Source organism: Monodelphis domestica, chromosome 4 (assembly GCF_027887165.1).
Source record: "Monodelphis domestica isolate mMonDom1 chromosome 4, mMonDom1.pri, whole genome shotgun sequence".
Lineage (NCBI taxonomy): Eukaryota > Metazoa > Chordata > Mammalia > Didelphimorphia > Didelphidae > Monodelphis > Monodelphis domestica.
The window spans coordinates 183859393-183883780 of NC_077230.1; the positions used below are offsets into that span (position 1 = coordinate 183859393).

Below are 24388 nucleotides of genomic sequence, written 5' to 3' on the forward strand. Positions count from 1 at the left end.
GAGGCTATCTGAAAGTCAAGGATTGAAAGATCTAATCTAATTAGAATTCAGCTAATACAGTTGTTACAAAACAGAAAAAGAAAATAGAATGATCCATTAAATTAATTACAATTTTATTTCTTAGATGTCTATTTTAAGTATGAATAATCTAATGTGATAAGGAAGAGCCCGAAAAAGCAGCTTTGTGGGTTTAGTAGAAAGACATGGAATCAAAAGACCCGGGGTCAAGTTTCAGATCTGCAGTTCACAAGTGGTTTGATTTTGGACACGTTAATTCAGCTCTGGGCTTTAGTTTTCTTATCTTCGGTATAAAGAACTTAAGTTTAGATAATATCTAAGGCTCTTTCCAATTTGAAATCCCAAGGAATGGTATTTGTTTTTTGCTGTTACTGCAAAGCTATAGTTTAGCCACAAGAGGGCGGCACTAGAATGTCAAACGGCAGAAAATGTATTTGTTACACTTGGAATTCTAACTTTGAATATTTAAGAAAATTGCTTGGCAATTTCGTTTTTCTCTGAGAAGCAGAAAATAAAAAACGGGTATATTTTGGTGAAATTTAGGAAGCGAATGTGTTTACCAATTTTAGCTCCGCCATAAATTTGTGGGGTCTTCCTTTCTCTCACACAAAGAATTTATCTCTAAATGTCTTAACCAGTGGTGTATGTGTGGATACTAGGCTATACTAGACACAGATATTTCTCCTCTTTTTTCACCTTTTCCCTGACTCCCTCTTTATCCCCCATCTCTGCCTCTTTCCCTCTCTCTCTCCCTCCTTCCCCCATTTCTTCCTTCCTTCTTTCTGTCTCCCCCTCCCTATGTCTCCTTCTTTCTCCCTCCTTCCCTCTTCCTCTCTCTCACTCTGCTCCCCTCACTCCCCCTCTCTCTGTGTCTCTGGACTCTTTCTCTCTCCCCCCCCCCCTTACCTTTCTTTTTCTCAATTAAAAGAACACTCGCTGAAGGCTTGCTTTGTGGTAGGCAGTATCCATGTAGTTTAAAGATGGTTTGTAATTCCTTACTATCTGTCAATGTTTGAATCCTTAGAGAAGTCAAAAGAATTTGATGGTTGGTTTTTCTTGTCAGTATACTCTCTACTTTCTCAAATTTGGAAAACTTTTGGAGGAATAGTTTACTAATGCATGGTGGTGAAGATGTGAGAAAGGAATAGGAAGCTATTCTTAGACAATTCTGGAAGGTAGACTAGATGATCACATTCCCAAAGATAAAGAAGAGAAGTAACCTAAGAAATTTGCTGCTTTTATTGGAATATTCATTATTGATTACTTTTTAAAGAAACCCACAAAATTTGACTTGCAGAATGACACCACCTCAAGGGCTTTGTTCCCTCTAGGAATCCCTTAAATTTATGTTAAGTTACTTTAAGATTCCTTGAAACATACCACTCTGGATCATTCCTTTGGAAGATTTCCTTATCATCACCATCAAGTGATGCATTAAAAACAGGGAACAATTCTCAGCACTGTCATGCAGGTTATCCTGCATACAAGTCAAATTAAGGAAAAAAATCCCCACAAATGGTAAGTTTCTCCTGAAGTTCCCCTTTGTGGATGGAATCCTTTCCATTGCACTGAATCCTAGAACACCCATGGCCACTTGGAAGATATTGGTGCTATAAATAGATGAAGCAAATAGGTGAAAAGTATGGAGTTAAAGAATATGGATTGCCCATATTACATAAATATCAAGATAGGTGGCACCAAAGGTAAGAGTACTGAAATTAGAATCAGGAAGATCTTACTCTTACTAGCTGTGTGACCTTGGACAATTCACTTAACCTCTCCCAGTCTCAGTTTCTTCACCTATAAAATAAAAGTAATAATGCCTCTTAGAATAGTCATTAGGATCAAATGAAATAACATGTACAGGTGTTAAGAAACCTTGAAGCAATAATTGATGCTAGCTATTATTATTGTTAGGATGATGATGATGATGGCATACAATTGGATAATAGATTACATTTAATGTCAAAAGGAAAAACCTATTAAGTTACTCTGAGTACATACATAATGGAGAGGAACTGTATGTATATGGAAGATTCCTTCAACTTAGAATTCATTAGGAAGAGAGTACCCTGAAATGTATTTGGGCAATAGACAATGCTTTTGTTAATTCTAAGATGCACCCTATCACCAAATTCCATCTTTCTAAACAATTAGGTGTGACTTCTCAGAGGACAAGTAAGATTTATTTTGAGTCATTTTAATCTCTTGACACACAGTTACTTGCATATAGTAGATAATGAAAAAGTATTTGATGAATGAATGTCCATAAATAATTTTCTGTTGATGCAACATGATCTTAATTATGGAACACCTCAAACTCAGAATCTCCATTTCTTATGACCTGAAGAACAATTGATAGTAGCAGGTAAAAGTAGGTTGAAACATTTTAGTGATAGAAGTGCCAGAAGTTACATTTAAGACTGGAAAAGAGTTGGGCCAGTCATGGAGTGGGAACAAGTAAGTAAACAACACCAGTGTCACACACACACATAAACACATACACATACATTTAAACATGTGTGTATATATAGAACATATCTCTAATATTATATATGTATATATTTAAATAGAGGATTCAAGAATCAGGGTAGCTCTTATGTAAAGGATTTACAGAATGACATGAGCAAGAAGCAGTCAACATGAGAAATCATGGATGGTCTAAAATCTTTATTGGTGAGGAAATGCTCATATCTATGAGATTCAGTAAAGTATCAAAATGTTTTATAAAATACAACAGGTTGAATTCGTTGTTTCTATTGTTATGAAATACAGTATTGAAGAGGTGTTTTTTTTTAAAAAGCAGTAAGATTCAGTTGTGGTACTTTTGAACACTTAATATATGTGAGTGGTAAAATCAAGCTCATGCAGTAAAGTCAGAACCTACAAAACTTAATGAAAATGCTTCTCAGAAGACTAAGATCTAAAGAATAAGGGACTCCCCCCTCCCTTGAATGTTTGAAGAATTAATATAGTCTTTGAAGTTAATCTAACATATACACAAAGCTATGGATTTTCAGTGGGTGAAATTTATCTGTACTTGAGCCATTTAGACTTAAGTTAATTTTATTTATGGAATATGAGTATTTGACATTGATTAAAAGAAGGATTATTGATTGGAAGTCACGAATATATTAAAAAATTTTTGTTTCCCAAGTTAGTGTAAATTCTCAAAGCCCCTTTTTTGTTATTTATACATATAAATGATAATTTATTATCATTATTATTCACATTTTCTTTCACCCTAATAACATCTCTGTGATTTTGGTGAGTTGAATTTCAACTATATATGTACTTGTAAAGCAACACTATAAGTATAATTCTTTACCTTGGATAGAATCTTTTAAAAAAATAATGACATATTACCATTGCATACCCAGCAACAGGCCATTTTTAATCAGAAGCTGACTTTACATACTATATCAAAGATCCATGGTTCCTTTCATGTGAATAGCCTTGCCAGCTATGCTAGTCCCACAGCCCTTCCATCTACAAATATTAGAAGTTACTGGAGTCAGTCTCCTGGTGTGAGCTTCTTGGAATTTAAACAGTTTTCTGCTTTGTCATAGGAGGTGAAGTCATTCTAGCTAGACTTGAGCTGCCATTGTTTGGATAAAGCAGAACTTGGAAAACTAAGGGCCTTTTCCATGGTGGCAATTAGATATCAGGGTAAATCGTTAGTGGAGGTTACAATAAAAAATAATTAGGCACTCTACATAGGTATGAGTACTATAGGAAAACACAATTTATGATGTAAATATTAGTGATATAAAATGAGCAATTATGATATAAATATTTGTAATTAGTAATTGTGGAGTGAGTGGTTATTTGAATTCTAACAAGGTCCAAAAGAAATCATTGGTTTAGATCATGATTGGCTAACAAGGTATCCTCTGATAAGCAAGCATGAATGTTTACAGACCATTTGACTGCTAGATTGGGACACAAGAAACCTAAAGTAATAGAAGCTACTTTGAATTGACCATCAAATAGAAATTACTTTAAAGCACCTCAGAAATTATAATTATTATCATTCAGTGTTATATACATATACACATACACATGTATCCATATGTATCTGTGAAAGGGAATAAGAACAATTAGATAGAGAATTGGCTTCAAAGCCAGGAAGACCCAGGTTCAGGTTCTGCCTCTGTTGTATACTGACTGTGTGACTCTAGTCAACTCTCTAAGACTCTAAGTTGTAGACGATGTTCCCATCTGTATTTGTCATCACCTGATCATGAGGCAATTGGATAGTAGAGTGAATAGGGCACTGAGTCTGGACTCAGGAAGACCTGAGTTCAAATTAAGCCTCAGCCACATATTTGCTATATGACCCTGAACAAATCACTTCAACTTAGTCTTCTCAGTATCCTCAAATCTTAGAAAGGAATCAGGAAGACTCATCTTCTTGAGTTGAAATCTGGCCTCAGACCCTTACTAGCTGTGTGATTGCCTCAGTTTCCTCATCTATAAAATGAGCTGGACAAAGAAATGGCAGGTCATTCCAGCGTCTTTGCCAAGAAAATTCCAAATGAGGACAACAGGAGTCAGACCTGACTGAGAAGAACCGAACAATATTAATAATATCTACCCCACAGGACTGAAAGATCAAAATGGGATAATCTGAGGAGAGTGTTTAGCACATGCCTGGAATATAAGGGGGATTTAAATGCTTGCTCCTCCCCCCCCCCCATTTCGTATACCAGTCACATTGCAGGACTGGTCCCTATTGTGACTTCATGACATATATTCCATATCAGTATGCATGTGATATGTGTGTGTGTAAATATGGGTTAGGATACTCATTTTTTATTCCCTAAAATTTGTGTTAAAATCTGGGACTTTGAGCTCTGCTTATTCACGGCCCTCTTGCAAGTTTGTAAGGGAGTCAAATGTCTCTTAAAGAGCACTAGATTTGGAATAAGGGGGTGTGAATTCAATCCTGGTCCTGCTACTTATTACCTTTGATACCTTAGATAATCCACTGATCCCTTCTACGCTTGTTTCCTCATCTTCAAGTAAGTGTTCAATTAGAGGATGTTGAAAGGTCTTTCTGACCTTATTAGAACTGTGAATCATTCCCAGCCATTCTAGAAAGTATTATGGAATTATGCTTTGTGACTAAACATGACTAAAATGTTGATATATTTTGATCCAGAGATTCTACTGTTGTCCCAAGGAATTAATATAGAATTGAAGTATGCAAAAACTATTGTAAAAAATTACATTCTTGGCCCCAAAGAAGCTAAAATGAGAGAATAACTGTCTTTTTACTAGTCTAGCCAACTTCTTCATGGAGTTGGGGACTTTAAATGCAGTGCAATTCAAAGGATGTGTTGGTTACTTGTGCTGGACTGTTTTTTTTTTCTCTCCCTTACCATTCTTTGTTATAATTCAATGGTTCTATCTCAAATAGAAACAGAAGGCATTACTCTGTAAATAGACTGCATATTTACTTAGAAAACCATATATATTTACATTGTTCTTTTTCAATTGATTTCTTTTGTTAAATATTTCCCAAATTCATTTTATCTTGGTTCAAGCTGCACTCAGAAGTATTTTGGATCACATGTTTGTATCTCTCTAGTAAGACATGACTTCTAAGGAGAGGAAAAGGATACACTGAGAAATGTAGCTAGTATAACAAAACAGATCAATAGAACTTTATTTTTAAAAAGTTTTATAAGCCAAGCATGGTTCTAATCACACTAAAAACATTCTCTAACTTGGCTAACATTTCCCTTTTTACCAATTTTCTTATTCTTTCTAGTGTCTTGGACATAGAAAATAACAAATAAACATTTTAATTGAAATAGAAGGAATATGTACATGATACATATAAATAATTCCTAAGCCTCATTTCAGAATTTCAGTTGTCTTTCCTACTGAACCTTGAAAATAGCTAAAACCAATAAAGTTTTGCAACCTCTTCTTTCCCCTCCACATCTTTTGTTAAGAGTTTTATAAACAAATAAGATAGATTGGAATAGGAATGGTTCCTGGAATTTTAGTCCAGAAATTATTTAGGTTAAATATTGGACTGTATGAATAGGGGAAAGAGATACAGAAATGTTTGAAGTTAGTATTTTGTAAATTCTTACAAATTTCTGTGAGTTGGAAATATTAATTTCATATTCATCATAAGCAAAGCTACTCTAAGTTGCAGACATTAGTTGGATAATATTTACATTAGCCATAATTTTATAGTGTCCAGAGGTAGAACAAGTCATTATCATGTAGACCAAATGCCCTGTTAACAAACTTTTAGTGCACAGGTTGTTTCAGTGGCTATGTAGCACATTCAAATTTGTAATATAATGAACTATTGGGAATTTCTACTTTCTGTGTATGTATTCACACACACACACACATATATGCTATGCCTAAAGTTCTTTCTGCTATGCATTTGTAATCAAAACAAGTTGCTACCCACTACTTGCATGTAGCTTCACCTGCTCGCTTTTCCTAATATTTCATGTATGTGCCTATTCTATACACTTTAACTGTAAATCGCCGATTGTCCATGCGTTCCCCTGCTAATTGGTAAGAGTTCACCAGAACCAGTCACTCAAATATGTCTTTTCCCTGCCATGTTACCACAGATGTACCCCTCCTCCTCCCACTTCCTATTCTACTTTCTATTCTGAGAATAGTAATCAAATCAACCCACTACTTCTGGAAAGGCTACACAATTTGATTGCCCTATGACTTCATACACCGTCTTTCTGACTTCACCCTTCTCTTACAACTACTTTTCTCTATGCATTGTATCTTCCTATTAGAATATCAGCTCCTTGAGGGCCAGTGACTATCTTTTTTCACTCTTTATCACTGTACCTGAACTTCATATCTTCTATTTCACTCACTCACTCATTCATTCATTCATTCATTCATTCACTCATATTTTAAATCATAGCCATCTATCTTTACGTATCTTAGCCAACATTTTCCTCATCCAACCACATGCATTCTCTGCATTTAACTGTAAAGTGTCCATGGATATCTCTCTCTTATCTCAATCTCTTTCTATCTATATCTACAGAGAAAGACAGGGCCAGAGAAAGATATGTATTCCAAATACTCTCAAAAAGCAGTTGGGTAAATGAGTGAGAAAGTTTATGTTTTCAGGATGAGGGAAAGAATGACTGCTTGGCTAAGTAGATGGAAGAAAATAAGATTAAGTCTGATATTGAACTATAAAATAGTATATACCCTTTGACCCAGTAATACCATTACTAAGATTGTATCCCAAAAAGATTAAAAAATGAAAAACAAAAAAAGGGAAAGACCTATATGTACAAAAATATTTAAAGCAGCTCTTTTGTGGGGTCAAAGAACTAGAAAGTGAGGGGATACTTATCAACTGGGAAATGGTTGAATTGTGGTAAAAGAAATGATAAGCAAGAGAAGCTCAGAAAAGCCTGGAAAGACTTACATAAACTGAAGTAGAGTAAAATAAGCAGAACCAGGAGAACACTGTACACAGTGACAGGAATGCTGTACAATAAACAATTCTGAATAACTTAACTATTCTTAGCAATATGGTAACAGAAAACAACCCCAGAAGACTTATGATAAAAAATGACATCTGCTTCCAGAGAAGGAATTGATGGAATATTAATCAGATCAAGGAAAACTTTTTTCACTTTCTGTCTTAATTCTTTTTGTTCATGTTTCCTTCCTCAAAAGGATTAATATAAAAAATGTTTTATGTGGCTTATGTAAAATCTCTTTGAGATTGTTTATCATTTCAGAGGTGTCAAAAAGGAGATTTGTCTCAACATTCTTTTTTAAATGTTGGAAATTATTTTTACATGTAACTTGGAAAAAACAAAATAAAGTTTTAAGTATGATATAGAGAGTTAGGAGCAGAAATATGCTGGAGCCAGCTTAAACCTTCTCATGAGAGCTGATTGTTAAATTTTCAATGTGAGCATTAACATCTTGGAAACTGACAGATGCCACAACTCAGGGCTTGATTTATTGTTTTGCTGATTATTTGAGCTTAAGAAAGTATTGTAGAAAAAATATTAATAATATAGAGTAAACTTAAAAATGTTTCATTCATACATTAGGTTGTAATCATTATATTGTTCCTGTCCTTGCTCTTTGTGTATGTTCATATAAGTCTTCTTATGCTTCTCTGTATTCTTCATATTCATCATATCATAGCATAGGAAATTCCATTAAAGTATTTTGGATGCTCACAATCAAAAGCTATCTACTTTCCCCCAGTTTCATTGCATCTACAAAAAATGCAGCCATTACTTTGTTGTACATGAACTCTAAAGTTAAAATCAAGTTGAGACATAATCAGAAGTTTCCTAATGGGGTGATAGGGTTCTAGGATATGTCCAAACTTAAAAATAAATGAGAAAACTATATTTAGCAATGAGAAGTTTCAGAAAGAGGCATGAACATTCATTAAATATATATATATATGTATATATAGAAGTCTTTGAAATAAGAATTTTGATATACATATGTAGCAGAATTCTAAATCTCTCGCTTTATACATATATATATATACAGATATATGGATATATGCATTCCATGTTGCTGTAGATTAAAATGATGGCTTCTATGATGCTTAGCTCATTTGCCTTGCTTTTGATTTGTATATACTGAATTAGAAAGGATGGCTTTACCTAGTGGTAGAGGATCCTATAGATCCCTTAAAAATACATCGCATGTGTGTCAATTCATGATCCATCCAGCTAGCCATCTGTCCACACATGTAGTAAACTCTTATTGGGTAAGTACTCTGTGCAGGGTATTATGATGGACCCTCTGGAGGATAAAAATATAACTATGGAACTGGTAGAATTCAGAGGCAGACTTGAGACTGTTTATATTACCAGGAATTTAAGATTGTGCATCGCCTTGAAAGCGTAAGAACCTTCATAGTAACCTGTGATGCTCTTTAAACAGAGCCAAGACTCATTTTGGGTTTTGTGAAAGGTCTTTATTGTTCTTTGTTTTTTATTATGTTAAAGGATTCATAAAGGTAAAGATGGTGGCATCATACTACCAGGTTTTGATTATTGGTGGTAATGTGGGCATATCTGCAAAGGAAACTTAAAATAATAATCTAAAATCCTTTTTCTACTCATTGATTTCAACCTCCCAGAGATGCTACTAAGCAAAGAATCTGACCTATGTAAATTTCACATGCTTGGACAAAAAGAGTAAAGTGAAAGATGTCTGAGAACTGTACAAATCTTTTATACTATATTTTCATCAATAACTCAATTTTTATCAACTAAAAAATTTAAGAAACTCAGATACTTAAAATGGCAAGAACTGATTAGGAATTAAGGAATATAGGGAAGCCTGCTATTCTGAACAGTTTTTAATGTTTGCAGGTAACCTTAATCCATCCTTTATCCTTCGCAGAACCTGCAAGATGTTAGGAAGTGGACATACTAAGCTGAGAAAGATTACAAAATACCCTTAGACCTGGGATCTCTTTTCATGGGCAGTTTCCAAGCTGAAAATGTTCATCTCTGTTTCCTGGCAGACATCCTTTAGTTCTTCCCTGCTCTTTAATTCTTTTCTTAGAAATTATTGATTTTATTTTCTTGAACACAATTTTATATGGTAATATCTGTGCAGAGGCAATTTTCCATGGTTCAGGGATCTGGACTATTATGAGCATTTGTCTTAGTAATGTGATTACAGAGTCACTAACTTGATCTTAATAACATTTGCCTATTATCATGTATTAGATGCATGAAAGGAAAACAATGTATTTTCTAACTCAGAGAATTACCCTTGTGTATTTCCCATAGTTTATCTTCCATAACAAGGTAGCTGATAGAATGAAACATTGTTTCAAACCACTTTTGAGTAGCCATTGTCATTTTTTATAAGAAATAACTATAATTATTAGAAATTGTAAATTTTCATCAATACAGTCAAGAAAATAAGGAAACCACATAAAATCTTGGATAATTTAGCCTTTAACTAGCCAACAAAAAGAAAAAAATTTTTTTTGTTGTATTCCCTCCCTCATAGGCCTGCCCCAACTTCAACCTCATTTATTGACATTTCCCTTTTTCCCTTTCCCTTTTTGTTTCTGATTCCGTTTCCATTTCTCTTTCCCCTTCTTTTTTTTGGGGGGGGCAGTTATAATTGTTAGTGGATGTTCAGTTCAGAACAGTTCTGGTTCTGCTAATTTGTTTCCTTAGCTCTTCAAACATGGAATAGCCATTCTTTAGTTATTTGAATGTTTAAGACAATGATGGTACCATAAAATTCTATTACATTATTAAGCCATGCTTTTACTCAGCCATTTTCTAGTTATTGGATATAAGTTGTTTCTAGTACTTTTGCTATTTTAAAATAGAATAGTTATTGGTATTTTCCTATTATTAGTTCTTTTTTCTACCTTTTCATAGTGTCTTTGTATGGAACCTCCAGGTCAAATGGCATGATTAGTTTTGTGATTCATTCATTACATATTTACATATTGCTCTCCAGAATGTTTGCTTATTGGTATTATCTAAAATCAGATAAGATTAACTTCAAACCTTATTAGCAATACTGCATCCAAATTCATTTGTTCGTATTAGTATCTGGATTTTTAAATATATATAAACTCTTACCTTCTTTTTAAAAATCAAAACAAGATATTGGTTCCAAGGAAAGAAAGGGCTAGGTGATTGGGGTTAAGTGACTTGCCCAGGGTCACACAGTTAGGAAGTATCTGAGGTCAAATCTGAACTCAGGATCTCCAGTCCCCAAATCTGGCTCTCTATCCTTTGAGCCATCTAGCTGGCCTGTACTATATTTTCTTAAGAGCTGCTATTTCTGCAATGTTTTAAGATGTACAAACTATTTTCTCCAAAACAGCCCTTTAAGTTAAGTAATACAGGTATTGTTAATTCCATTTTAAAGTCAAAGGAATTACTCTTTTCTCTCTGTTCCCTGCTTCCAAACTTCTAAAACATATCATTGTCTTTTATTGTTCCTATTTCCTTTTAAATACTCAATTATTTTCTTTTTGATACTTACCATTAGAACAAGGATATTCTCAAAAGATTTTAAGCAATGACCCACCATTCCAAAGGACTCATGATGAAATATGCAATCCACTTTCAGATAGAGAACTATTGGATTTAGGGTATGGATAGAAGAATATTTTCTTCTCATTCATTTTCTTCCTTGGGAGGTGGGGCATAAGCACTACAGGAATGTTTTTTTTTTGCATGACTTTACATATTTGAATGAAATTTCTTTCTTCTTCTTCTTCTTTTTTTTTTTGGTCTTCTCAATGGGAAGGAGAGGGGAAGGAGAAAATTCATAACTGAAAATAAAATAATATTCAATGTAAAAAGGCAAATTCAGTTAAATGTTCTCTCCTAAGTTTCTTTAGTCGCCTTGTGCTACCTTTAACAAAGTGTTCATTTCATATTCATCTAAATGTTCTTTGACATTAATTTTGAGAGCAACTGACTTCTGGTTAACTTCCATTTTTTCAGTTAAAGGTTTGAATAAATGATTTATGCCCTCAGTTGATGAACAGTGAGAAAGAGTGAGTGAATGTAAAAATTTCCTTGATACAGTTATGCTTATATTAAATAGAATATTGTTGTCATTTATAGCATTATGCTAATTCATGATCATTTGTGATTTAAACTCCTGGGATCTTCCTGTTCTATTCTTTTGTTTCTTATTTTATACTACACTAGTGTTGTCAGTTAATTTGTTATGTGCATACATTTAGGTTTCACCAACTAGATTGTAGACTCCTGGAATGCAAAAGAGCATGGTGTAATTGCTTGTGTTTCATTCCATGTTGCCTAGCGTCATCCTTAGCTTGGAGTACACCCCAGGATGTAGTAGAGTGGAAAGCATTTGAAACTTGAATTCTAAAGCCTACCACAGTCCCAGGCATTCATAGGCACTTAATAACTGTTTGTTAATTGATTGATTAGAGTCAGAAGGGACATGGGTGCAAAGTGGTACCTCTAAAACTTAAATCTAAAACCTTGAACAAATAATCTAATCTTTCTGAGCCTCACTTTGTTAATCTGTGAAATGTAGATAGTAATACCTGTTGTACCTACTTCAAAGGATTGTTGTGAGATCCAAGTGAGATATTGTGTGCACTTTTTAAACCCTGAAAGTTCCATATTGATAAGCATAGGTTGTCGTGAATACTCACTAAGTATTTTTTGAATTATGGTTCAGTCTGTAGATGTTTTAGAAATTCTCTTTTGGACTACTCTTCATGGAAAGCCTGCCTTTTAACAGATTTTGTGACTCACAATAGACCATGTTTCATTAGAACTAGACCAGCTAAGCACAGATGGATTTGTCACTAGAAAGCTGGTCACTGACTGATTTTCTAGTCTCAACAAAAAGTGAAATCTAGAAGTGGTTTAAAATCTAGAGGTGGTCAACCAGTAATTTCAACTTTTACATCAACCCAACTAACAAACCTTTGCCTCAAGTTGTGAATAATTGGCAGAACTGACATACAGAGGAAGAAGAAACAAGTACTGTTTACTTCTGCTGCTTAGTTATTGCTCTGGACAAAGGCTTGTTGGGGTGTGTGTGTGTGTGTGTGTGTGTGTTATGCATGTGTGTCTGTGTCTGTACACTGAGGGGGAGGGGGTTGAGTTGAAATTATTGACTAGAAATGAGGTTTCTGGATTATCTCTGGGTTTCATTTATTTGTGCTTCCCAATTCCTGCTATCCCAATTGACTTGTTAGTGACTTTTCCTCCACCCTCAACCTCCTCCAACCCAAACAAACACATTTGTTAGGAAGGATAGATTAAGCAATATTCCTCATTGGGATTCTTCCTTAAAACAGATATAAGAGAAGAGATAACTACAAATAAAACATCCCGATAGCATTTAAATTCTCTAATGACTACTTATTTTCCATTTGTAGGATGCAGTGACAATCTGTACTCTGGGAATTGGAACAGCATTTGGAGAGTCGATTTTGGATAACACTCCCCGCCATGCTACCATTGTTACAAGGGAGTGCAGTGAACTCCTCCGCATTGAACAGAAAGACTTTAAAGCACTATGGGAGGTAAACTCAAAGGCTTCTCTTTCAATTAATGTAGTTTTAGAAAAAGAAAGGCAACTGTAATGCATTTAATGACATTCCAATCAAACTTTAATATGTTCTATTCTGAATCAGCAGATGGACTTTTATTTTCTAAACGCTTTTTTAAAATGAGTAAACACCATTTCGACATAGACATCCTCGATGTTTTAGAGTATCTGCTTCATTTTCTATAGTCTGACATGCCTTGTAATTATTTCTTGAATGACCACTTAGTATTTTATATGGTTTCCCTCTGTTGCTTCAGCAGCCCTTCTAAGAGGCTTTTCTAGAGATGCATTCTTTACTAGGGAAGACTAGAGTGTTCTCAAAGCATTTGTGTAGTTTTTAGCTATTAAAGCTTAATATTGGTATTCCTTTTTGAATTAATTTTTTTTGTCTACGCCTACTCAGTAATTTGGAATACCTAGGGTTAATGCCTGTATTATTTAGCTATTTTTAAAAACTGTTGTGCCCCATAATAATATATGGTAGGTGGCTACACCATAATAATGCCTGGTTTCTTGCCAATTTCAGAGTAGAGAGTGGCACAGCAGTGAGTGGACACAACAGGTCCTGCTGGTTTTTGCATTTATCTGCTGCTTACCAAAGTCCCTCAGTTATTGAACTCATTTATGGCCTGCATTGGTAATAAATTAATCTCATATGCAGTCATAGCAAAGCCAGCCCTCGTAAAAGCCCAGTTAATCCTTCCATCCCCTCACTCTTGTGAGTTCTCTCAGCTTTCTGATTTTAAACCATGGTTAGTCCTTGCCTTTGTCCTCTTCTCAGTGTGTTCAAGTGTTAACCCACTGAGCTGGCAGGCTTCACTACTTGTCCTAGTGTTGCTAAGATTTTAAACTTGATATAAAAAGAATTTCGTGTAATCAAATAGTTTCCCCCAGAGCAAAACAAAATGCACTAACGGAGAAAACCTGCAGGTGAACAAGTGATACTTTGCTTTAAAGGCCACACAAAGCCTTAGAAAACCTCAGTGGTGAAACCTGTTCCTTTTATTCTTGGCAGTAGTGTATAAATTGTGGGGTTACTTTTTTGAAATGCTTCTCCTGGAAACTATTACAAAGCCCCAACTGATCAGTAAAGTTCAGAGACAAAAGCTTAGTTTCGGGAAGGAAAAACTAAAATAGGTTTCCATGAACTGTGGGTTTTCTGTCAATTAAAGTGACTGAACTAGAGGCAAATAAGCCATTTCTTGATCTCCTATTTTAAAAGGTGAACCTAAATGTCCTTTTTTAAAAACCAAATTTGTAACAGTGATTAAAGCCTCAAATGGTCCTCGCCTGGGAGTTGTTCATTTGGAGAAATGATTTCTTATGTGGCAACTGATTGAAACTGATAATATAACAGTGTTTGCCAGAACATTTTTTTTAAAATGGCTTTTAATTAGGAGCTCCTGAGGGTTGTGAATTTTAGTTTTTCAAAAGACCACTAACTGTGTAAGTTTTAAAAACATTTTTTCTCCATGTTTTTTACCTTGAGAGCTTTAACATCAAAATATTTTAGGGGAAATGTTGGGATATTCTATAAGTACTAGGCCTGTTATTTAAGTTTATATCTGTACTGTTTATGCATTAGTGTCCAAGATCTTTGTGAAACATTTCTTCATGCAGTGAAGGCTGATAAGTTACTGAATGAATGGACAGCAACCATGCTATGTAAAGTTAGTAGGCATTTCAGAGAGGTACCATACAGCATTGCTGTGTTTGGATAGAACTTTCAGTGGTGTGCCATGTAACTCTTACACTGCTATAACATCAGCACTGTGACTTCTGATCTCTGTGTTGCATCTGATCCAATAAGATTAGGAACAAGCCACATAACCTCAGATCATAACTCCTCTCTCTAGGATGACCAAAGAGCCCTTGTTGAACAAGCTTTTGGTGACTATTAGGATTCAAATGCTAAATGTTGAAAATGCTCCTGAAATAATCCTGTGTTAAAAATGAATATGCCATAATTATGTCTTTTTATTTGTCTACCACTTAAGATTTAATTTTGGGGTCCCCCTGGGGCTACATTGGTCCTCATTATTTATATTTATATTTATGTACATCTATATATCTTCATAACTCTACCATGGACTTGACATTAATTTGTAAGTGTTTGGAGAGGTTATAAATGGATTAGAACTAAAGCTGGGATTCTTAATTTCCTATAGTTTAAAATGGTCTTCACTGCATGCAGAAAGTACATATAATATGGCACATCAGATAAAAATACTTGAAATTACTTTTGCAACCAGTTCTCCTATAGCTTTCCAGGATTTCCTGAAACTAGTGCCATGACATCTACAAAGAGGCACATCCAGGTTCACCCTGCCACCTTCTATTTGACTTTTGTGTAGGACATCCAACTTTGGCAAGCATATGTGTTTGTATATATTCATATCTCTCTATATGAAATGTGTTTCATAATTTATAATATGTGAATCAAAATGGGAAAAGAAAATAGTATATAAATACATATGTATTTGTAAATATATATCATATGCATGTGTTCTGTTTGGCCCTCAAGGTCAAAGTCAGGAGTGTTGGGTAGAACTTGCAAAGAAGCAAATTTAGGCTTAATTTCAGAAAAAAAAATTTCCTAACCATTAGGGCTACCAAATACCGAATAGGTGATGAGTCTTTGGTAATGCAAGTCTTCAAGGAAAGGCTTGATGGCCATTTATCAAGTATGTGATCATGGGGATTCTTTTCAGGTACTGGATGGACTAGATGGCAAACAAAATCACTGACAACTCTAATATTCTCTGATTCCATTTTAACCACTCTCAGTACTGATACCCAGAGGGTCATTGAACCATATTATTTTTGTGGTGATAGCCATGAAGAAAGACCGTATGCTCTTAACTCATGCCTAGCCAACTCCACAATCAGTTTACATTGTGTTTTCCTCTATCAAGTCCAAGCCTTTTCCTAACCAAAAGGGTGACCTCAGGTGATGCAATGGGTTTTTCTTCATTTAAATCCTTTGATCAGTTGCTGGGAATGTTAAGTGAGAGATTTTGGGGGGTGGGGTGCGGAGTTAGGCCAAATGAGTGAGCTCTACTAATTCTGATATTTTGTGATTAGTTTACTGACTACTTTTTCTTGTAAGGCTATATTGAAGCCAAAGGCTATTGTTTCCTTTTCCCATTCTGATTTACATGTCATAAACCCTAAGACATGTTTTTAGTCAGTCAACATTATTTTCTGAGTGCAGAGAAATATCCAGGGTGTAAATATTTGGTCTTCTCATCATATCCTCTGAATAGTGGTCTATATGGTAATGCCCTGGTTAACATATAATGAAAGCAGTATGTCAGAGGAATTACTCGCCAGGCAACATCTGGAATACTGGGTTCTGCCCAGGTACCACATTTTAAAAGCAGGTAGGTAGTGCACTGAATGGAGCACTAGGTCTAGAGTTAGGAAGATTTTAATTCAAATCTGACCTCATACCCTTTCTAGCTGTGTGATTCTGGGTAAGTCACTTAACCCTCTTTGCTCAGTTTCCTCATCCATCAAATTATCTGGCAAAGGAAATGGCAAACATCTCCAAGTATCTTTGCCAAGAAAATCTTAAATGAGTCAGATACAATAGAACAACAGCCCCAATCACAGGCGACACATTTTAAGGAGAACATGACTGAACTATAGAATGCCAAGAGGAATATGACCAGTGTGACTTAGAGGCTTTGAGTTCAAACAATATGAGAGTGAATCAAAGGAATTACAGATGTTTAGCCAAAAGAAGATAAGAAAGGGTTTGATTACTGCCTCCTGTATTCAAAGAATATTATAAGAAATAAGAGACTCGATCAGTTTAGCCCCAGAGGGCAGAACTAGGAGCAGCATGTGAAAGTTACAAAGAGCCTAACAGCTTGTTGTGAGGAAATTTTTCCTGTCCAAAAGCAAAATGAACTGGCACAAGATGGAGATGGGTTCCCCCTTATCACAGGTTCTCAAATGGAGGTTCTGTGACTTCTTGCCAGAGAGGGCTCTCTTTCATGTATGGGTTGGATTCAGCCACTGAAGCCCCATGCAACTCTGAAATTCTGTCATTCTGTGATTTTACAGGACAGTTACATATAGAATGTCTGCTCTTGTGCTATGCTGACTTAGATATCAAAATTTAAATATTGCCTTTCTTTTTAAAGACCTCATTGTTGCCTTTTTAATGCTTTTTATTCCCAACAAATTTAGGTATCTAAGGATACTTAGATCTCACAAGAATTTCAAATTCATGGTGCATGAAGAAGGTTCTTTAGAAGAATCACAGTGTACAGCATTAGCACACTGATAGTTTCTCAATTTAAGTTTGTTCACATTAGAACAGAACCTAAACACTTGAATTAAAATACATCTCAGACAATATAAGAGATAATTTTCTTACTCAGCCTTTTATAAGTTTTTGTCAATATATCTTCTTGATCCTATATTTAGCTTGCTGGTTCTTGCTTTCAGTTTATATATATATATATATATATATATATATACATATATATATATGTATATATATATACATATATGTGTGTATATACTATGTGTAAATCTCCTAAAACACTTTAAAAACCATAATATAGCTTCTTATCCCTCAGGCTACTTAAAGGTCCAATATTGGGCAGTAAGTCAGGAAGAGAACAAAGAAATCCTGATTTCTTGTCCATTGAAAAACCACCCAGCTCCACATGTATTGGAAAGAATTTTATAGAATTAGACAATAAATCACTTTTATATTTATATATCAAGAGCTACCATTAATCAAAAATACCCATAATCTTGGATCAAATATTAATAACTGGTTTAAGGCTCCCAAGCCTATACTTAACTTCAGCACTTTGTCATTTAACTTCCTTACTGATGGTGTAAAGTGCCACTGATTTCACTGAGTTTAAATTCTTATTGTCTCAAGAACTGAAAATGGTATGTAGTGGCTTTTAATATTAATTTTCTACATATAACTCAGAGGCCTGGCTACTATGTCTTGCTTTTTCTATGGTAGTATGGAAAATGAGATGTTTCCTGCCCCCATTATATATTTTAATAAGTATTAATATCAAAGATGAGTGAAAGGAGTAAAATATTATTGACTAACTCAGAATAAATGGCCACAATTCACTTAAGCTAAGAAAAAGTGACATGACCCTTAAAGTAAGACTGCCCAATGCATCCAAATAGGACTATAAATCAGAAGCTGAATAGGGAAAAAGATAAGGAAAAACAATTTTCATTAGCAAAGAGTTAGAATTTGCATAATGTGAGAATATTTATTTTAGTATATTTATTGAGAAAGAAAAATGGATAATAGTTCCTAATGGGGAAAATACACATGTACACATTTTTTTTACACCAGATCTATGATTTTGTCAGTATAGTGAGTTCCTGGCAAGGAACTTCCACTATCAATACTGGTTGTCATCTTCTCTGCAACTTATAGTCTTGGGTTCCCTTGTGCCCTGATATATTAAACAAGTTATCCAGTCACACATTGATTGTGTGTCTGAGGCAGGAATTGAACTCAGGTAATTTGATGCAATATCCAATACAAAAATGAACTTTTGTTGATGAAAGTACTTTCAGGGAAAGGGGGTCTAGTCTCCCACAATGTTCTTTAACAATCCATTTGGAACTATATTTCTCTTTTTTCTTTTTTTCAAAACTGTATCTTCTCTCTTGGAATTGATATGAAGTATTGGTTCCAAGGCAGAAGAGTGGCAGAGGGCTAGGCAAATGATTTGCCTAGAGTCACAGAGGTAGGAAGTATGGGAAGCCAGATTTGAAACCAAGTCCTCCCAATTCTGGATCTGGAACTGTATCCACTGTGATGCCTTGAAACTATTTCTTAAAAACATCTGTTCTTGAGCAAGTAGGGACTAGTTTTTACATTTCTCCATCTTTCAAAGTCAAATTCTTAAACCATGAAATTTCTCAAAAATACTTGAGCTTTTCATTGCTTTGTTTAATTTAATGTGTTTTTGACAATTACTGATAACCTCACAATTACATCACCAGTAGTAGTCAAGAACTATTAAGCATCTACTGTTTATTTGGCACTGTGCTAGATAGTTGGAACACAAGAACAAAGAATGAATAAATTCCTGAAAATTTTCTACATACAAAGAAGGACTGGGCAACTTGATTGCTGACAGGTAGCCCATTTGCAGTGTTCACATGTGGCTCAGTATCATGATACGTAAGCTGAAGGATAAAGGAGATTTAGATTTTGAAAATCCTTCTTTCTTATGGCAAATGCCTACAAGATATAGCATCTTTGGGCTTCTCTAAGGTTATTTCCTAGCCCAGAAAATTGCATCAAAAGGCTAAGAAAAACATATCCAAAAATAAACATGAAAGCCAAGATTTCATGCCAGGAACTTTGGCCACACACATCCTGTTGGGGCTGCTCTCTTGCCTCGCCCCTCAGAGTTCAGATCCTTTCAAACCCAGCGGAAGCCTGGTCAGATTATTTGTCTCGTTTGTCTACTCCAAGGGTTTCTTACTGCTCTATCCTCAAACCCCACTTCCTTTTCATGTAGTGACAAAATGATTCAAATTCAGAAAGGAAGGGAGTGAAATTATTGAGAGGTAACTGAAAGAAGAAAAAACAAAACAACAACAACAAAAAAGAGGAGGTCTCTTCCTATTGCCACTGACCACTCTAGCTTCCCTGGATAAAACAGAAGCACCAGTTTCCTTTTCATGGACTGAGATAAACCTGAGAGTTAGAGGCACTGACAGGGGTTATCTGTGGACATAGATTTCACTGTCCATATCAAGACTAGGGCTTCATTGTGTCTCTGACTGAGTCAACAAAAGGAGGACGCATGCTCTACAAGGTCAGAATGCATCTTTTTATTTTATTTATTGGGGGAGCCTGAAAGAACTACATGTAGTAAATTACATCTATTGTTTAAGAAATTACCTTTGAAAACATTTCTGTTTTTTTTTAATGTCCCAGTGATATTCTGAAATAACTTGTTTTCACAAATCTTGGAAAGTACTATTTGTTCCTTATTATGGGGAATGTGGTTGTTTAATGAAATCACCTCCCAGACACCAGACACCCCATTTTGGAGAGAAAACAGAGGTGGCCACAAATAGTTTTTTTTAATAAATATTAATATTCAATTAATCACTTAGCAACTCATGTGAATGGCATATAATTTTAGAAATGAACTTTGGTCAAAGGAACAGATTAAATGCTATTATACTTCACCTTCTGCATATCAGTGGGACTCTCTCCTGTAGCTCTAAAACAGTTTGTGTCCTTTAATGTATTAGGAGTTCTGTTTTTTACATTATTTATAGTTTGAAGACCTAGGACCTTCTCAATCTGTGATCTCATCATCTTTCAGAAGATCATCAGGGGAGTCAGCCCAGATCAAATCAGGACTCTAGGGAAAACCCAGATGTCACACAGCATGGCTGATAGTGGGGGTGTTGTAAGAAGTAGCAAGCCTCTTTGCCTTGGAATTAAACCTGAGAATGCCTCCAGGGTAGCATAGGATGGTGTGCTGATGATCTGGCTGTCTTTAAGTTCCTCTAAGCAGAGATTCTGAAAATACACTTGGCCTTCAACCCTTTTTTGACCAGCACTAATATTCTCTGTCCATTGACCTCTCTTTCCCAAGGAGCCTCTCACCCTTCTATCTCAGCTGGTTGCATATTCTTCACTTGCCCTTTTTACATGGTTGCTCAGTAAATGTGAACTGATGCTACTTGTGGTATTTTATCTGAGAGAAATGTATTTCAAACAAAGGCAAAAAGGATATCTATCTGGCTAATAACTGTTTTAGAGCATTCCCCCAAGGTTTTATATTAGGTAATCAAATTAGAGAGTATTAAAATTGTTTTCCCCCTCCCAATAGTGACCACAGAGTTAGGAAACAGGCATTGCTAAATCTGTGATCTGGCTAACTGCATGGATAGGATACAATGGAATTCTTACTCTGCTTCCTCATACATTAACGTGTGGGTAACACACTGGGTCTGATTCACAAGACTTTGAAGAAGAAAGGGGGGTCATGTATGATCAAGTCTCCAGTCTCTTTTTTCAGTTTCTTTTTCACAAATCAGCCACAAATATTTATCATAACATTTTCTAACTGCTTTAGGCCAAGACTCTACCAGTCAGGAAAACTCATAGAAAGAAGCAAATCGGACTTTCAGGAAGAAACTGTTGTATAACCTTGGGGGAACAGTGTGGTTATGGGACTTTCTTGTTTTCTGTTTTTCTTTTTGTCTCTTCTCACTCCCTCTTCATCCTCTCTTTATCTTTGTTTTTTCCCTCTCTCTTTCCCTCTCTGTCTCCATCTGCTCTCCTATTCCCCCATTATCCTCCCTCCATCTCCCCTTTGCCTTCTTCCTTCAGCTGTCTTTACCCCCACCTCCATTCACCCCTCTTCCTCTCAGCCTCTCCTCCTCCATTCTATTCTGACCATCGGAACTCATTGGAACTCCATCATTAAGAGATACTCTGGTTCTGTTCCTGGGTTAGAATATCTTATACCAAGAAACAAACAGAAAGAAATATAGTTGCAGTGTTTGTTCTTTCCAAATTGCCTTAGGAATGAACTCCCGAAAGTATATTGTTGACCTCAAACCAAGGAGGCATTTTGAATGGAATGGGAAGATAGAGACCAAACCAGTAAATGCGAGGCTGAGAATCTAAAAGAGACATTGATGTGGTCTGGTGGTCTGGACTGACACAGAAATCTATTCCTGGCTTGGGCCAATCTTGTTTCATGGCTTTTTTTGAAGGCTCTTACTTTCTTGGTCAGCCTATGGCAAAATGATGGTCTTAATATCTGCCTATTCACCTGTGGTGTTGAGTTAATGAGGTAAATGCTTTAGAAGGTCAAAGATCTATTTCCACTCTTTGTTTGGGGCACGAAGAACACATACCCACAAAAGCTGTGCATATAAATGAAGAAGGAAAAAATTGAGAAATCTGTGTAGCAGCTGACACTGTGACAAATGGAAGTATTTGAATGTTTGACAGGTACTTGGAGCAATTTCTTCATCTTTGCAATGATGTGGTTTGATTATCCTCAATGCTATTGGAAAGTATTCTGAAGCTGTCAAATATTGCCTGGAATTCTTTGCACTCTGCCAGGGCATTGTGAGTATGAAAGGTGTTTGTTATTTGCCAGACATGTATAGATTTCTCCAGCTTAATTTCTTTTTCTCTCACTCAGAAATTTTACTTATTAATTGGTGTTTCTGCCTGATCTTAGTGATAATAACACTGATTGTCAGCTGTGACAGAGGAATTTATTCAGTGCTTTATTGATGGTTGCCTGCCTCCTGGCAAACCTCCTGAATTTGGAATCAGAGGACCTGGTTCTCAGTTCTACTGATAACTTATCTATGCGACAATAGACAAGACATTCCACTTCCTGGGCCTCAGCTTCTTATCTGTACAATGGTAGTGTTAGATTACATGATCTTGAAGATAGGTACCTTCTACATCTAAAGTCTGTGACTAATGATTTAATTAGAAGCATACCGATGAATATATTACCCCTCCCTACTAAAATCTTCCTTATTGGATTTGACTCTAAAAATTGCTTTGAAAGTGTCAATACCACTGTGAAGGGGAAATATATTGTCATTATTAGTCATTGACACTGGAGCCTAGATTAATTAGTTTATTAGAGATTAGTGGACTATGAAAATTACATAATATAAATTATATTCAATCTATCTAGCTAATATTAGTTGACTATAGACTATAGAGATAAAATGCTAGATTGGGATGAGTCTTGTTTCATTGTTCTTTTTTTCTTTGCCAAAGACTTTAAAATTTTTTTTCCTCTTCCAAATCTTTGTATAATTTGCTTATAATCTAGGATATATTCTATACACAAGCACTAGTTTTATAACAAATAACAAATATTAAGTAGTTATATCTATCTTAGAAGTAATAAAATATAGATCATAAGTCATTTTTCTCAAGGATAAGTAATTGCCCAATATTCTTTTAATACTAAACAGAAAAAGCTTCTAACTACATTAAATAGTGGAATTATATCCTGGCATTACATGCTCTTGCATCATTGACTGATTGTCTAATTATTCCTATACCATTCTGAGACATTTGAAGGACCTTAAGTAATTCATGTATATCTTTTGTGTTTAATCAAAGTCACTTCCAAATATGTAGCTTTCCCCTCTGTGCCCTACCAGTGAGCCTTCCCTGTAATGAGGGGGAAATGTTAAACAAACACAATTACCTGGTTTGAAATCTTAAGCCAAATTAGGATCAGCTTTTTTTGATAGGAGAGAAGCAAGGTCTGGATTATGGGGCCTTGCCTAAGGAAACTGACTCTAACTAAGTTTGGCTATCATAATCATAGCTAATATTTATATGACACTTCTATACCAGGCTCTGTGCTAAGTGTTTTGCAATTGTGATCTCAGATGATGTCTCTCAACAACTGTAGGATATAGGAACTATTATTATCCTTATTTAACAGATATGGAAACTGAGGCAAACATAGATTAAGTGCCCTGCCTAGGATCACAAATTAGTATCTGAGGCTAGATTTGAACTCAGACCCTCTTGAGTTCAAGTACCATACTCTACTCACGGTAGCACTTAGCTGCCCATAAGGCATTGAATCCTGAGTAAGGGGCAGTATAATATGGTGGCATACGAAAGGAGAGAACATACTGGGTGTGAGTGAGAAGGTAGGCATGATGGAGAAAAGCCTTTTTTTTTTTTAACAGTTTTCTAAAGAAAACTTTAGACACGTTGCATGGCACTCTATAAAATATTTATGGTATAACTATATGGCTTTTGCTCATATTTGTCACTGACAGAAGCAGTGTGATACTGTGGGAAAATGCTGCATTTGAAGCCTTAAGACTTGGGCCTGAATTCTTGTTCTAATACTATTTGTCTGGCTGTAGGCATGTAATTTCCAATAGCTTCTTTTTTCTGTAAAATGAAAGGATTACCCTAGATGTGCTTTGAATACCTTTTCAGTTCTCAATCTTTGATCCAGTGTTTAAGTTTAAGGAAAAAAGTAAAGTGAGTGGAGGGAAAGTAAGAAGCATAGACTAAATCTTGGGGTTTGGGTTTCGCCACAGTTCAGTTTTCCTCTTTGAGAGGAAAGATTAAGTGGGTTGTGGTGCTGGTGTAGGCATTGAGGAACAGCTGAAATCTATTACAATTTGTTTAAAATGAAACCCCAACCCTTCACTTGCCCTCTGTTGCTACCCTTACTGCTCCATCAAGTTGAGACAAAGTCAGAAGAGTGCCATTATGAGAGGATTTCAAATATTTGCC

General features: G+C 35.4%; 1 protein-coding gene across 7 annotated transcripts in view; it reads left to right on the forward strand.

Annotated features, from left to right (window-relative positions):
- Nucleotides 1–24388, forward strand: part of RAPGEF4 (Rap guanine nucleotide exchange factor 4) — a 407942-nt gene that overhangs the window by 100817 nt on the left and 282737 nt on the right. For 4 of the 7 annotated variants that reach the window (XM_007494386.2, XM_007494385.2, XM_056794003.1 and 1 more), the window contains exon 4: nucleotides 12929–13075. In XM_007494386.2, the coding sequence (XP_007494448.2) occupies nucleotides 12929–13075 (147 nt within the window). Of the gene's footprint in view, nucleotides 1–12928; nucleotides 13076–19366; nucleotides 19932–22096; nucleotides 22217–24388 lie in introns of those variants that run through there. The other 3 variants (XM_056794007.1, XM_007494381.3, XM_056794008.1) reach the window with 3 other exon arrangements.